Source organism: Equus przewalskii, chromosome 30 (assembly GCF_037783145.1).
Source record: "Equus przewalskii isolate Varuska chromosome 30, EquPr2, whole genome shotgun sequence".
NCBI classification, from domain to species: Eukaryota; Metazoa; Chordata; class Mammalia; order Perissodactyla; family Equidae; genus Equus; species Equus przewalskii.
This window is the reverse complement of record NC_091860.1, coordinates 10,091,845-10,108,666: the sequence shown is the minus strand read 5'-3', so window position 1 is coordinate 10,108,666 and position 16,822 is coordinate 10,091,845. Positions and strand designations below refer to the sequence as shown.

The following is a 16,822-nucleotide window of genomic DNA, read 5'->3' as shown; positions in this document are numbered from 1 at the left end:
TGCTGAGTAGAGTATTTTTGACTGTAGGTTTTTCCTTTCCATGCTTTAAATATATTGTGCATCTCCCTTCTAGCCTGTACGGTTTCTGCTGAGAAGTCAGCAAATAGCCTTATGGGCTTTCCTTTGTATGTAACTTGTTGTCTTTCTCTTGCAGATTTTAGGATTCTCTCTTTATCTTTAGTTCTCAACATTTTAATTATAATGTATCTTGGTGTGGGCCTCTTTGGGTTTATCTTGTTTGGTGCTCTCTGTGCTTCTTGTTCCTGGATGTCTGTTTCTTTCCTTAGGTTAGGAAACTTTTCAGCTATTATTTCTTCAAATAGATTCTCTGCCCCTTTGTCTCTCTCTTCTCCTTCTGGGACACTTATAATATGGACGTTGGTGTGCCTGATGTTGTCCCAGAGTTCCCTTACACTGTTCTCATTCTTTTTTCTTCCGTCTGTTCGGCTTGGGTGATTTCCTCTAGTCTTTCATCCAGCTCACTGATCTGTTGTTCTGTATCATCTACTCTGCTCTAGAGTCCGTCTAGTGAATTTCCCATTTCTAGTATTGTATTCTTCATTTCTGATTGGTTCTTTTTTTTTTTTTTGAGGAAGATTAGCCCTGAGCTAATATCTACAGCCAATCCTCCTCTCTTTTTGCTGAGGAAGACTGGCCCTGAGCTAACATCCGTGCCCATCTTCCTCTACTTTTTTTCATATGTAGGATGCCTACCACACCATGGCTTGCCAAGTAGTGCTGCATGTCTGCAACCAGGGTCCAAACTGGCAAACCCTGGGCAATTGAAGCAGAACGTGTGAACTTAACTGCTATCCCACTGGGCCTGCCCTCTGATTGGTTCTTTTATATATTTTCAAATTCTTTGTTGAAGTTCTCACTGGGTTCATCCATTCTTCTTCCAAGATCAGTGAGCATCCTTATGACTTTTTGCTTGAACTCTTTGTCAGGTAGACTGCTTATTTCGGTTTCATTTAGTTCTTTTTCTGGGGTTTTGTCCTGTTCCCTTACTTGGAATGTAGTCCTTTGTCTCCTCGTTTTTCCTCTTTCTCTGTGCTTATATCTATGTACTAGGTAGATCAGCTACATCTCCCAATCTTGGAGAGGTGGTTTTATGTAATAGATGCCTTATGAGGCCTAGCAGTGTGCTTCCCTCTCGTCACCAGTTCCAAATGTTCCAGGAGTTTTCCTCTGTTGTGGCAGTATTGTTCTTGCTGCAGGTGCCTGGGGAGACTAGGCTGTCCCCCTGGCCAGCTGGTTCTAATGCTCATCTGTGTGTGGCTGCCATGGACCCTTTATTGGGTTTGGGGTGCCCCAGCACAGTTGGCTGCAAGGTCTAATAGCACATTCCTGTTGCAGTTTTTCTATTAAATGAGTAGGCCCTCAGCGTGGCTGGTTGCTAGGCTCAAGGGCTTACAATTGCTGTGGGCCTCCAGCCTGCAATGCTATTGTCAGCTCTCTCAGGCTTGCAGCTGAGTGGGGCTAGCCCTACGCATGGGAACGCCCAATTGTTCAGGCTTGGGAAGGTGGGGCCAATCCCCTACGTGGCTGTTTGAGAAGCACAAGTCTGCTGCAGCTGCCTAGCCCCACCACTTGAAGGGCTACACACTCAAGCAACACAGTCTTGCCCCATGCACATGCCCCAACCCACTGAAGTGGACCCAGTAACCCTACTGCAGAGGTCCCACACACTCCACCAATGCAGCCCCACTCCTTGCGCATGCCCTGCTCTGCTGAGGCAGACCCACTTGCCCAGTTGCAGAAATTCCAGGCACCAGGTCTATGTGGGTCCACAAGTTGCCCAAGGTCTTGCCATTGGGTGGGGCCAGTCCCGAGGGTAGGCTGCCTACCCTGGCTGAGCTGGATTAAATTGGTGCTCTAGTGGGTGGGGCAGACCACTGGGCTAACAGGCCGGGGGAAGAACTCTAGTGACACCTGCCAGTACTAGGTCACAATAATGGCTGCTGCCAATGTCTCAGTTCCTGGAGTGATCTCACCTCTCACCAAGATGCACCCACAGCCTATCATGTGGGTCTCTTTTCAACAAAGGACTGCACACCTTTCTTTCTGGTGATTTTAGGTTGCTTTCTGAAACAGGTGAATTTGTGCATGGGTCCTATAAAAGCAGGCTTACTCCCTTACATCCAATAGCTTTTCTGGGGGTATTCCCCATTGCAGTTAATAGCCAGCTAAGCTAAGTATTATGACACTTGTCCTGGTTGTGCTGGATCCAAAAGCTGTTTATAACAGTACCATTCCCCCACTCCTCCAGGGAAGGCTTCATATCTTAGGATTGCTCCCTGCCAGACATGAAGTGCTATGGCTCCAAGGTGGCTTCTTTCTCTCCAGAAAGGATTTTCTGCCTCTTCTACCTCAGTCAGCCCTGTCCCTTGTTGCAGAGGTTCTTTTTATCAGTTTTCAGTTCTCTCTCAGGGTATTTGTTCCAAGCATAGTTGTAAATTTGTTGTGTCCATGGGAGAAGTGAATTCAGAGTCCATCTACGCTGCCATCTTGACACCATCCAATGTGTAATGTCCCTTCCTTCCTTTTTTTATTTTGTTCCTTCCACATGGATTTAGTAGTTACCTGCTATTGCCAAGCACAATACTAGGAATGGGCATGCAATCACGAATGAGACCAGTTACAAGCCCTGCCCTCATGTAACTTAAAACTAGTTAGTAAGACACATTCAACAAATGAATTACAGAATTAATTATACCAAAATAGAGTTGATGAGGGTGATGAGGGAAAGCACAGAATTTATGCAAGTAAATAACATGCAAATAAGAAGAAAATTTAACTTAGTCTGGGGAGTGCTGGGGAGAGTCATGGATGCCAATCCTAAACTGAGACCTGAAGGATGAGGTGGGGGTTGGGAGGTTTTTAAGTAGAAGTAATATAATTTTCCTGACTTATATGTTCTTTTCTTTTTTCTGTTTATTTTCAAACACAATCTTCTTCTCAGTCACTCAGGCTTAAAATCTTTACATTATCTATGACTGTTTATTCTCTTTTGCCTCAACAAGTAATCAGCTGCCAAAGGGTGCACCTACAACACAACTAACAATAATGTACAACTGAAATTTCACGAGATTGTAAACTATCATAAACAGTAAAAATTAAAAAAAAAATCAGTTACCCAGTTTTCTTGAGTCAGCATCTTATCCCTCTATTCCTGTAAATGACTGAATTCTCAGTCTCACTACATTAGTTATATCCTTCTTTATGTTTTTACTATAGCTTTATTTCTTATTTTATTCAGCAAATATTTATTGGGCACTTCCTGAGTGCCAGGACTCTGAGTGCCAGTGTTACAGAATTAAACACAATAACATGGCTGTCACAAAGCCTACACTCCAAAATAGTGCCATGGGACCAGTGCTGTGATGAAGCAGAGACAGGATGCTAAGCCATGGGGAAGACTTCCTCTTCTTAGAGGAAGAAATGTTCAGGCTGATGCCTGATGAGTGAACAGGAGTAAGCCAGGTACCAGTGAGACAGTCGGGTCATCCAGGCAGAAGGGACAGCATACGCAAGGACTGGAGGGATGGGTGGTAGAAAGTAATGATGTAGTAGAGATAAGCTATTGTCAACCAACTTAAATAATTTTGCCTTTTTTTTAAGAGCAGTGGGAGCCACTGAAAGGTTTTAGGCAAGAGAGTGATGCATCAGAAACATCACACTAGCTGCCATTCGGGGACTGGAGTAAAGGGAAATGCAGGACTAAGATATAAGAAAAGAAAGAGGTTTGATGGCTAAGATGATGAATTCGAGGTTTTTTTGTCCCAACTGGGTTTCTCACTTTCAGTCTCTTCCACTTCTGTAGCCAACCAATCCTCTTGCACGTTGCTGCTGGATTAACGCCCTGGAACACATTTCTGATCCCAACTCAGAGGAGTTCAATGGCATGTCTGCTGCTCTGACATTCAGACAAAATCTGAATTCCTCACCCTGTTGTTCAAAGCTTACAATGACCTGGTCCCATCTCTGATGTAAAGCTCCTCTTGCCGTATTCCTGGCTGTAACCATACACTTCATACTGCTAAGATTTCCCACAACCATGCCTTCATCCTTGGCTCCCTCCCCCTGTCCTCTTTGCCTACACCCTTCAACCTGTTCCTCTTTCTTGTCCTTGCTCAGATGTCCACTACTGCCCCACCCACCCCCACCCCACCACCCGCCCCCCAGCCAGGATAACCTCACTTATTTCCACTGAGGGTAATTTCCCTTTTCTCAGAATCCTCAATATGATGCAATTCACAGCATAATAGCATTTGTCACTTCCCCGACATGGGAGAGCTATATAAAGAAGGGTAGCTCTGATGAGGTTGTACTCTGGAATCAAACTGCCGGGATTCAGATCCCAGCTCTGAACCTCCTAGCTGTGTGACCCTGGGTACATCACTTAAATTCTCTGTGTTTCATTACTTTTCCATAAAATAAAAGTCCTATTTTATAAGGTATTGTGAGGATTAAATGAGTAAATAATGCAAAAATACTTAATTTAGCTTCTAGCCATAGTAAGCGCATATAACTATTTGGTATGATCATTCTATTATTTTTATCATTTGCATGTAATATCTGCTCTTCTAAATTATGACTTCTTCGAGGACTTAATCCACATCTGATTTATTTTTATGGCTTCAAAATCCCTTACTGCCTCACACAGAGTAGATAAATATTGAATTGTGAATTAGAATCACAGAGATTAGTGAACCCTAATCAGACTTCTCAAATAGTTTATTTTGAAGATAGCATTTTCTTAATTAAATTAGCTAATATAGACCATTGAGCAAATATTTAATATGTGTAAATTTTCTGTGTGTGAAGCATAAAGAATACATGAAGGAGCATGTCTTCTCCAATTTTACATTTGATTCAGGGATACATCCATAAAGATAACTACGATGTAAGGTAGGAAAAGTATACAGTCAAAAAGCAATTTTAGGAATTCAAAAGGAGTGGCTGGAATGATTAGAAAAGAATTCATCGAGATGGTGAAATGTAATTATACTGGAATGAGATGGTAACTTTTAGAACAAAGCATACGTAAGTCAACCCTCCTAGTAACGTTAGCCAATAATCACTGAGTATTTACTGTACCAGGCACTGTGTTTATCTCACTTAAACTTTAAAATAGTCCCATCTGGAAGTATTACTGGTGTGTTCATTTTACAAATGGGAAAACTAAGGCATAGCAAAGCAATGTTAAGTAGATTGTCAAAGTCACAAAACTGATAAGAGTAGAGCCAGGATGGGCACCAGGGAGACTGAATTCAGAGCCTGTATCTCCACCAGCACACTGCAAGATTAAGAGTTCTACTTCACTATTGGCTGGACTGTTTCTAATATTACATTTTATTAAATTCACTGGAATTTCATTTTCTATTGCTTTTTAAACTTATACTTCATACCTGGATGCTGAAAAATAATTGACTTATTCTTTCATTTATTGCTGACTGACTCAATCTTTCACTTACCATAACAAGTCTTCAAATTCTTCATCTGTGAAATAAAAGTTTAAAGCTATATCAGTATTTCCCAAACAGTTCAAGAGCAATTCTTTATTTTAAAATAAAAAATCATGCAGACTTCTACATTATAGTCGTTTACTTTTTGCTTATTCGTTTCCTGGAGAGAGCTCGGTGTACAATGGAAAACTGCAATAAGTCACGGGACTTTGCAGCCCCCAGGAATCCATTCTTCCAGAATAATCTCTAAGTTCATTTCTAATGGAAATATTTCAGATTTTGTGTATTCTAGACTTTTAGTCCCTATCTCTCTAGTTTCTAATCTGTCACTTCTCTCTGCCCTGAGAAGGAACACATATGCTCCCCTCATCCCTTAGACTTCTATCGAGTTTTCTCTATTTGTTTTTCTCCCTAAGTTTTCCCCTCTTCCCTCAGCTCAGATTCCTTAGTAAACAATAAAGCTTACTTTGCAGACCTCGTAATTACTACTGAACTACTGTGCAAAGGAACTATGTCTGAGAAGTATGAGCTAAAACTAGAATATACATTTATAGAATTTTAACTTGATCTGTGAAAATAGTAAATAAAGGAAAGATTTTGGATATCAGTTTTTGAATGAATCCAAACAGTTTTCAGGAATCAAATCTGTATCTTCAATATAGACCTAGTGAATTAGAAAATTAAGGACACATACTATATGTCAGTGAAAGAACAAAGTTGAAAATTTTTTGAAAATTTTTTATTTGACTTCAGGAGCACGCAAAGCATCATCTCCTGTCCACACCTATTTCTACCCTTCTTTCATTTCTCCTTGGCACTTTTCTTGAGTCTTTTTCCCACACCTTGAAAATTAAATCCGTAATGGTGTTGTCAATACTTAGTTTAACACCTTTATATAGTAGAAATATTTGAGAAATGCCAGCATAGAGTTATAGGTAAAGGCATTCTTGGTACTGCTGAAGAGAGGGGCTCTATTTGTAAGACGCCAGCAAGAAAATGTCACTACCTGAACCATGTCCCCCAGCTCTGCTTTATGTTTCCCAATACTCACATCTTTGGGTTGAAAAATCAAACTTACACTCAGGGTTTCAGTAGTGGGTATATTTTTCTGTTATGATGACTGCTTTCTGCAGAATCAGGCCAGCTGCTCTAGCAGAAGAGTGCACGTCTATGTTCTTCAACAGCGTTAATCCTTCAGCTGTACAGGGTTCCTTAGGCGGGGCCAAGCCAATTCCTATTCTATGATGGCTTGACCACACAGCATTCAAAAAGGCCTTGCACGTGCCTTTTGACCATCTGCCTGGAATTGGACACTTGTTCCTTTGCGTCCCACTGAATGTATATCTCAGCACCTCAGCTACTTTAATGTAATTTCTTGTTTACATATCTCTCTTCTTTTCTTCTCGGACTTTGTATCCACAGCATCTACTATAGTGCCTGGCTCATAGTAGATGCTTCATTAATATTTGTTGAATGAAAACTCTGGAGTGAGAAGCCAGGAGTTAGTGAGGTAATTAGGCCAAGTACTAGGCAAAGTATAAGTAATAAGAATAAATATGGAATGGAAGATTGACCGAGGGGACCATGCACAGTAATCCTGTCAGGGCTGTTTCAGACAGGGGAAAGTATTACTAGATGTCTGGAGGTGGGAATAAGCAGGGCTCCGTTGGAGAATGGCATCGGAAGCTAGCCTGGCTGGCCCATCTGGGGAAGTAGCATACCAAAGACTGAGAGACAACTGATAGAAACTCCTAAAAGTTAGAAGTAAAGAATTTAGATTTGATTTGAAAGCAATGGGGAGACTCTATAGTTCTTTGATTTGGACAGTCAGTGATCAAAATAATATTTTAAAGTTTTATTCAAATGGATGTGTGCTTAAATCAAAATTCATATGTGTTGGGCCTGGTGGCATAGTGGTTAAGTTCACACGTTCCACTTTGGTGACCTGTGTATCGCAGGTTCGGATCCTGGGTAAGGACCTACACACTGCTCATCAAGTGCATGCTGTGGCAGTGTCCCACATACAAATTAGAGGAAGATTGGCACAGATGTTAGCTCAGCAACAATCTTCCTCAAGCAAAAAGGGGAAAATTGGCAACTGATGTTAGGTCAGGACCAATCTTCCTCACACACACACACAAAATTCTTATGTGTTAAACATCAGATTGTGAAATGCTGATTTTATTCTGTGGGTCATCAGTTGATCCTGAAGGTCTCTTTCTTTCTCTTCTCACCCCACAGGTTGTTATTTTGTACTTTGAGCCAAGCACATTTCGCTGTATTCTCCTAAGATGGGTTCGACTTCTCGGTTTTGCTACTGTTTATGGAACTGTCACTCTCAAGCTTCACAGGTATATTGTATTTTATTACTCTTCATTCCCATGGGAGGATCAAAGTGTTCAGCTTAGCATGTAATTGCAAGCTGGGTCAGCCACTTAAACAGTTTGATTTCAAGACTTTAGATATCAAGATGATATATATTTCTCATTTTCAAGGCAATATCTTTATGATTCTCTAGGAAAATCTTTAATACAACTGAATTTGAACAACACACTCTAATAAAATGTGCCATTAGCCCAGGTTAATTCTCAATAAAAAATAAGTTTAGAATGAATGTGAAACAGTAGTTATTAGCTAAGAACAGGAAAGAATACAAAGAAAACATAGCTGAGAGAATAATTCAGAGCCAGAACTACCAAAGAATCCTATACGGTAGAATTCAGCAGTGTGCTTATTTGGCAAAACCTACTGTCCTTCATTCCTAAATTCCATGCCCCAGGGTAATCCTGCTGCTGTTCTATGGGTGAAGCTCAAAAAGATAGTGTTCCTGGCTTTCCTCCTTAACCAGTGTGCTCTAGTGATTATCAACCTTGCAAAGTGGAGAATATTGTGAATTCCCTTATACTTTGTTCCAAAACCACCTACTTTAAAAAGATGTGTATGTCAAACATTAGGAAGAAAGAGGCAATGAAATAAATTGCCTATCCACAAAGGCTAGGAATGGCTAGAAATGGTTCCATGTTTTTTCCTTGCCTCCTCTTTCCTAGTTTTCTCAATGTAGTGGTGCCAAAGAGCATAGGAGAGAAAATATAAATTTCTCCCGCAGGATAAAACTGTAGCTCTATAGCGGAAACCCTTTACTCTGATGAGCTTTAAAGCTGTTTGACAATCACAGTAAGCCGTTCATATTTTCATGCTAATTTGGCCATATTTCTCAATAAAAATATTTTAACATGGCTCATACAATACTTTATCTTAGATGCCATAATATGTATATTTCTCTTTAAATGTCCCCTATTTCAACCTTTTATAAAATGTGATAATTTTACTATCAACTACATAAGAATCTACGTTTCTTTTCCCCTTTTTTGGCTGGTACTTATTTGCTGGAAATGCTGCAGATTATCTTTTTGGAACAAATGTAAATATCCTTAACTCCCAGGATTCCTTTCTTATTTTTTACATGTCATGTAGTACCAAGAACATTGGACTCAATTTCAGGACACCCAGTTTAAATGTCAGTTTAGCCTCCAAAAACTCATATGCCTCTACTTCCAACAAAAAGAAAGGATTAGACCAATCTCTAATGTTCTTTCTGACGCTCACTTTATTGTTTCCATATCATAGCACGCTTTGCTCTTTGTGTCAATCCTTCAAGTACCTTCCAGTTTCTATTCTTTATATGATAGCTGTTTTTCAACTGGTGTTCACCAAAGAAAATGAGAAATCATTGGCAGCCTACAATAAGCCTTCTAAAAATCCTTAAAGAATGGGTGCCCTTTTGAGACTTGAAAATGACCTCTCTCCCTAGGGGTCTAGCACTGAGCAGCTATTGAGTCCTCTATTCTGTGACACAGTTTGCTTATTTGATTGTCCTCTTCATTTTCACCTAATTTCCTTTCTCCTTGGAGTGAGGGTCTTACCACTGAATCCCCAGCTCTTAGCACAATGACTGACACATGGGAGGTATTTAATACATACTAGTTGATGAGTGAATGAATAAAAATGTGAGATCCAACTTGAAAGCTGCTTCCCACAGTTCTCTCCACACATGATTCATTCATATTCCCCTGACTCACTGTGTGTCCTCAAGTGTCTTGAACAACATAACACCATGATCTGCATGAGGCTGTTTGATGGGATGCAAACAGTTTTAAATAACCTTGGATCATATAGTGAGAATATTACTTCCATTCGGGTTCTCTTTCTATCTTTCTGATCATTTCCGGGAGAAAAATTAGTTGGGAACTCATAGGTCTTTAACACCTGCCAAACAGTTGCTAACCTTCCTTTGTATCAAAATGCAGATTAAGCTTCAGGCTCAGAGTTTTCCATTGCAGTGCTGTCTAGATAAAATTTCTTAACTTTGTTTCACTATATTTATTTTCATAGTTAGTTTCTATTGATGGGTTGTCTATCAGTTTTTCATTGAAAGTAGCAATATAAAGTTTCCTTTAAAATATTTTGAGGCAATAAATACAAATTGATTTAAAGAAAATATTAGCTGGTGCACAGATAGCAGAGATCTTGAGGGTAGTATGCAAATGACTGAAATTTGGGGAACCAGATACTTCATCATTCTTTTGTTTGTTTTAAAGACTGAAGTTAAAACTGTTTTCTCTCTGTGTTTCTAGAAGTCATTGCAGTGAAGAATTACCCCACTGAAAGCTTAAATCGAGTGGAAACTATTTCTAATTTAATGAGCTGAATTATTCTTATCCTGTCTGAACCATATGGCTCTATATTACTCTGGGGTTTTTTTTCCCTGTTGCTTACATTTAACTGATTCCAATATTGGTTATGTCTATAAACTGAACTATCAGCATCCCAGAGGAATATGAGCAACCTGATGGAAGTAGCTGGTTGAACCAGCTTTGTATTCCCCATTCTTAGTGCTGCATCTTGCCTATATTATATATTCAGATATTTGTTAAATTAGTGGATGGGTGGATATTTATAGTGAATGGAGCTGCAAGAAGTGTCTTTAGTTGGTATCTCTGAGTCAAGCAACATGTGGCCCTGAAGAAAAGACTTCTAAGATTTTGTAGTAACATGATAGAGAGGAAAGACATAACTCCTAACAAATCCAAAGAATTGTTAATTTCACGTTCTTTGGATAAATACCCAGTAGTGGAATAGCTGGGTCCTAAGGTATTTCTATTTTTAATTTTTTGAGAAATCTCCATGCTGTTTTCCATAGTGGCTGCACAAGTTTGCTTTCTGACCAGCAGTGTATGAGGGTTTCTTTTTTTCTACATCCTCTCCAACATTTGCTGTTTTTTGTCTCGGTAATTATAGGCGTTCTAAGAGGAGTAAGGTGATATCTCATTGTAGTTTTGACTTGCAGTTCCCTGAAGAGTAGTGATGTTGAACATCTTTTCATGTGACTGTTGGCCATCTGTATATCTTCTTTGGAAAAATGTCTGTTCCTGTCCTCTGCCCATTTTTTGATCATGTTGTTTGTTTTTTTGTTGTTGAGTTACATGAGTTCTTTATATATTTTGGAGGTTAACCCCTTGTCAGATATATGATTTGCAGATATTTTCTCCCAGTTGGTGGGTTGTCTTTTCGTTTTGTTCCTGGTTTCCTTTGCCTTGCAGAAGCTCTTTAGTCTGATGAAGTCCCATTTGTTTGTTTTTTCTTTTATTTCCCTTGCCTGAGTAGGCATGGTATTTGAAAAGATCCTTCTAAGACCAATGTCAAACAGTGTACTGCCTATATTTTCTCCTAGGAGTTTTATGGTTTCACGTCTTGCCTTCAAGTCTTAATCCACTTTGAGTTAATTTTTGTGTGTGGCAAAAGATAATGGTCTACTTTCATTCTTTTGCATGTGGTTGTCCAGTTTTCCCAACACTATTTATTGAAGAGACTTTCCTTTCTCCATTGTATGTTCTTAGCTCCTTTGTTGAAGGTTAGCTGTGCATAGATGTGTGGTTTTATTTCTGGGCTTTCAATTTTCTTCCATTGATCTGTGTGTCTGTTTTTGTACCATAGTTTTGATTACCATAGTTTTGTAGTATATTTTGAAGTCAGGGACTGTGATGCCTCCAGCTTTGTTCTTTTTTCTCATTATTGTTTTAGCTCTTTGGGATCTTTTGTCGCCACAAATGAATTTTAGGATTCTTTGTTCTATTTCCATGAAGAATGTCATTGGGATTCTAATTGGGATTGCATTGAATCTGTAGACTGCTTTAGGTACTATGGACATTTTAACTATGTTTATTCTTCCAATCCATGTGCATGAAATATCTTTCCATTTCCTTATGTCATCATCAATTTCTTTCAATAATGTCCTATAGTTTTCATTGTGTAGGTCTTTCACCTCCTTGGTTAAATTTATTCCTAAATATTTTATTCTTTTTGTTGTTATTGTAAATGGGGTTGTATTCTTGAGTTCTCTTTCTATTAGTTCATTATTAGAGTATAGAAATGCAACTGATTTTTGTAAGTTGATTTTGTACCCTGCAATTTAGCTGTAATTATTGATTATTTCTAATAGTTTTCTGATGGATTCTTTAGGGTTTTCTATATATAAAATCATGTTGTCTGCAAACAGTGAGAGTTTCACTTCTTCCTTGCCAGTTTGGATACCTTTTATTTCGTTTCCTTGCCTTATTGCTCTGACCAAAACCTCCAGTACTATGTTGAATAAGAATGGCAAGAGTGGGCACCCTTGTCTTGTTCCTGTTCTCAGAGGAATGGCTTTCAGTTCTTCCCCATTGAGTATGATGTTGGCTGTGGGTTTGCCATATGTGGCCTTTATTATGTTGAGATACTTTCCCTTTATATCCATTTTATTCAGAGGTTTTATCATAAATGGATGTTGGATCTTGTAAAATGCTTTCTCTGCATCTATTGAGATGATCATCTGGTTTTTATCCCTCATTTTGTTAATTTGATGTATCTCATTGTCTGATGCTGATGTTGAACCATCCCTGTGTCCCTGATATAAATCCCACTTGATCATGGTGCATGATCCATTTAATGTATTGCTGTATTCAGTTTGCCAGTATACCATTGAGGAATTTTGCATCTATGCTCATCAGTGATATTGGCCTGTAATTTTCCTTCTTTGTGTTGTCCTTCTCTGGTTTGGGGGTCAGGATGATAGTGGCCTAGTAAAATGTATTAGGAAGTGTTCCATCTTCTTCCATTTTTTGGAATAGCTTGGGAAGGATAGGTATAAAATCTTCTTTGAATGTTTGGTAGAATTTTCCAGAGAAGCCATTTGGTCCTGGACTTTTATGTTTCGGGAGGTTTTTGGTTACTGTTTTGATCTCTTTACTTGTGATTGGTCTATTCAGATTCCCTATTTTTTCTTGATTAAGTTTTTGGAGGTTGTATGAAACTAAGAATTTATCCATGTCTTCTTGATAGTCCAATTTGTTGGCTTATAGTTTTTCATGGTATTCTCTTATAATCCTTTGTATTTCTGTGGTATCCATTATAATTTCTCTTTCATTTCTGATTTTATTTATTTGAGCCTTCTTTCTTTTTCTTAGTGAGTCTCACTAAGGGTTTGTCAATTTTGTTTATCTTCTCAAAGAACCAGCTCTTAGTTTTGTTGATCATTTTTGTGGACTTTTGGTTTCAATTTCATTTATTTCTACTCTAATTTTTATTATTTCCCTCCTTCTGCTGACTTTGGCCTTTGTTCTTCTTTTTCTAATTCTGTTAGATGTAGTTTAAGATTGCTTATTTGAGATTTTTCTTGTTTGTTGAGGTGGGCCTGTATTGCCATGTATTTCCCTTAGAACCTCTTTACTGCATCCTATGTTTGTTGGTATGGTATATTTTCATTTTTGTTTGTCTCCAGACATTTTTTGATTTCTCCTTTAATTTCTTCAATGATCCATGAGTTGTTCAGTAGCTTACTCTTCACATATTTGTCACTTTCCCAGCTTTTTTCTTGTAGTTGCTATCTAGTTCCATAGCATTATAATCGGGAAAGATGCTTGATATAATTTCAATCTTCTTGAATTTATTGAGGCTTGCCTTGTTTCCCAACAAATGGTCTGTCTTTGAGAATGTTCCATGTGCACTTGAGAAGAATGTGTATTCTAGGGCCAGCCCTGTGGCCAAGTGGTTAGGGTCTACTTTATCTTATGTAAGTATGGCAACACCTGCTTTCTTTAGTTTGCCATTAGCTTGGAGTATCGTCTTCCATCCCTTCACTCTGAGGCTGTGTTTGTCTTAGAGCTGAGATGTGTTTCCTGGAGGCAGCATATTGTTGGGTCGTTTTGTTTTAATCGATCCAGCCACTCAGTGTCTTCTGATTGAAGAATTCATCCATTTACATTGAGTGATTATTGATGTATGAATGCTTAATGCTCGCATTTTATCACTTGTTTTCTGGTTGTCCTGTATTTCCCTTATTTCTCATCCCATGTATTTCAGACTGCCAATTCAGTTTGGTTGTTCTTTATGATGGTTTTCTCAGTTTTCTCTTTATTTATAATTTGTGTCTCTGTTCTCATTATTTGTTTAGTGGTTACTGGGAGGTATGTATAAAAGATCTCATAGATGAGATAGTCCATTTTCTGATAGCCTCTTATTTTCTGAGTCTAAGCAGGTTCCATCCATTTCCTCTTCCCCTTCTAGGTTATTGTTGTCACAACTTATTCCGTTTTGTGTTGTGAGTTTGTGGTTAAAATGATCTGATTATATTTATTCTTGATGTTTTCTTTTCCTCTATCTTTTATGTTATAATTTAGGGTTTGCTAATCTGTTCTGATAGCAGGTTGCAATTTTCTGATTTTTGTCTGCCTATTTACCTATTTACCTATTTGCTCAATCTTTTGTAAACGCTTTCTCTTTTTCTCAGGTATGGGGGCCTTCTTGATTACATCTTGTAGGGAGGGTCTTATGGCAATGAACTCCCTCAGCTTTTGTTTAACTGGGAAAGTTTTTATTTCTCCATTATATCTGAAGTACATGCCATCCGTTATGCTTGATGGGGAGCCTTCCCACTGGGTCCAAACCTGGGCCACTCCCTGGGACCATGGCAGCACTGTGGGCTCTCCCATCAGATGAGAAAGCATGGAGGCTCAGGGCTGCCATCACCTGTTCCCACAGTTGTACCAAGGTGCACTCCCACTCTCAGGGCCACAGCAGTGCTATGGGTGCTCGAGCCAGGAAAGCAATCACATGTGTGTCCAGGGCTACCAGGAGACTACAGAATGTTCACCTATCTCCACCACCTCCCTAAGGGTAGTCCATCGCCCTTCAGATGTATAGCTGCATGGGTCTCTCAGGGGTCCTGATGTGATGTGTGGGTATCCTCCACTGAACAGTGAATGTCCATTTAGTTGTAGTTTGAAGGGGGAGAAATAAAGGGAACAGCTCACTCTGCCATGTTGCTGACATCACCAGACCATCTTTTAGTTGTCTTTATCATTGCCTTAAATTCTCTGCAGACAAATGAGCCCCTTTGTTACCTGCACCCAGGGCAGACCAGACCCGTGTTCCCACCTCATTGGCAGACCATTCATACAATTTATTTGAATCTGAAACTGTTTGTTCCTCTTCGGAGAAAGAAAGAAGGAAGAATGGTACAGGTTTTAGCTAGTCAATATGGATCATAAGGAAAAATAAAGCTGGAGTAGGCAAAAATGAAGAGGGCTCATTTATAAAAAGGAGTTTCCTTCGGTAACTATCAATATGTTTGATTTAGTAAATGAATTATGTAAGATGGATCTAAAAGAACATCTAGCACCTCCATGGATGTGTGGGTTCACAGAATATTTGCTAAGCTAGGTTTGTTTGTTTTAGGAAACTTGGGAAGGCAATATCTCTAGGCTCTGAAAAGCCAAGTGCATTATTCAGGAGGTAAAATGAGGAAATGTTTTTAAATGATAGGGGGTGGAGAGAGATTAAGAAACAATGCTGAAGAACATTTTCCTATTCCTTATAATATGGTTTCTGGAAACACATTGCCTTTTTCTTTTTCTAAGGCTAATCAAGAAAAAAACAAAAGACTTTTTTTGGCACTATATTTAAAACAAATACTTAAGCAAGCTGCAAAAAAGCCTTCTTCTGGCTCTGGACTAGGGATTTTCATTTCATGCATTATTCAGTACTCCTTGCTCTGGATACAACACAGTACGTAGCAGTTTTCTCTGCTGTGCTCATTAGCACGAAATATTTACAGTTTGTGGGAAGGTTTGTACATATATTTTTTAGTTTGTTTCCTAGTAAATTTTGAAAAGTGACTGGAAGTTATTTATATTTATTTATTTTATGTATTCTTAGAAGGCTACATAAAATACGGTAAGATATCTTAAATTTTTAAAAGAGCAAAAGAAAGAAAAGCAAGTGTGCAACTCTATAGAAACGCTAGGAGCTTGTAACAAGCTGAAGACTGTCTCTTTAGCTTAACTTGTATGCTGATGCTTGTTAAAGAATGATAAGGCTGACTTCATCAGGGGGACGACTACAATGGGGTTTTGCAGTAGAGAGATTGGGCTCAATTCTGAATAAAGAAGGAAAAGAGGGGATTTATAGTTAAGGAGCAGGGTGGGAGTCAGCAGATGAAAAATTACAAAGAGGAGACATCAGAGGGAAAGGGGAATTTCTAGCTAAATCAACTTGACGGGATTTTTGCTGAAGGAAGGCCAGAGTGATCTCAGAGAACAAGAGTGGGGTATTGTCACTAAACTGACTTAGCAAGATTCTTGCTAAAATTGGGCAGTGCAAAGACACAGAAGTCCCAAGCTTGGGCCTCAGTGAGGAGAGGGCTCAGAGGAACCTGCCTAAAGTTTGGTCAAGGAGAGAATCTTTGTCAACAAGAAGCTAAGTAAGTTCCAAAGCTAAAGAAAGTTACTTAGCCCCAGAGGTAAATTAGAGAACATCCCAGCCTTACCCCATACACCCATGCTTTGCATATACTGGAGAATAAATGGATGCCCTACAGAATAATGACAGGCTTATGATGAATTCTTAGAGAATAAGGTTTCATATTGATGTTTCAGAACTATTTCTAATACTGGCCCTTTAAGAAATTTGAAAAAAAAAAAGATTTGTAAATGACTTGACTTTCTCTTTTCCTGTTTCTTAACTCACTAAGTGCTACCCTGGGCTTTGTGAAATTAAGATTTAAGCAATTTCCCTGGAGATATTTTACCATTTTAAATTGATTAATGAGGGGCTGGCCTGGTGGCACAATGGTTAGGTTTGCTCGCCCCACTTCGACAGCCTGTGGTTCGCTGGTTCGGATCCCAGGCGTGGACCTACCCACTGCTTACCAAGCCATGCTATGGCAGGCATCCCACATATAAAGTGGAGGAAGATGGGCATGAATGTTAGCTCAGGGCCAATCTTCCTCAGCAAAAAGAGGAGGATTAGTGGCAGATGTT

The 16,822-nt window shown here is 39.1% G+C and overlaps 1 protein-coding gene across 2 annotated transcripts in view; it reads left to right on the top strand.

The window, feature by feature from the left end:
* GPR158 (G protein-coupled receptor 158) overlaps positions 1-16,822 on the top strand; it is a 404,908-nt gene that overhangs the window by 352,302 nt on the left and 35,784 nt on the right. For both annotated transcript variants that reach the window (XM_070601533.1, XM_008522783.2), the window contains one exon: positions 7,710-7,819. In XM_070601533.1, the coding sequence (XP_070457634.1) occupies positions 7,710-7,819 (110 nt within the window). The remainder of the gene's footprint in view (positions 1-7,709; positions 7,820-16,822) is intronic.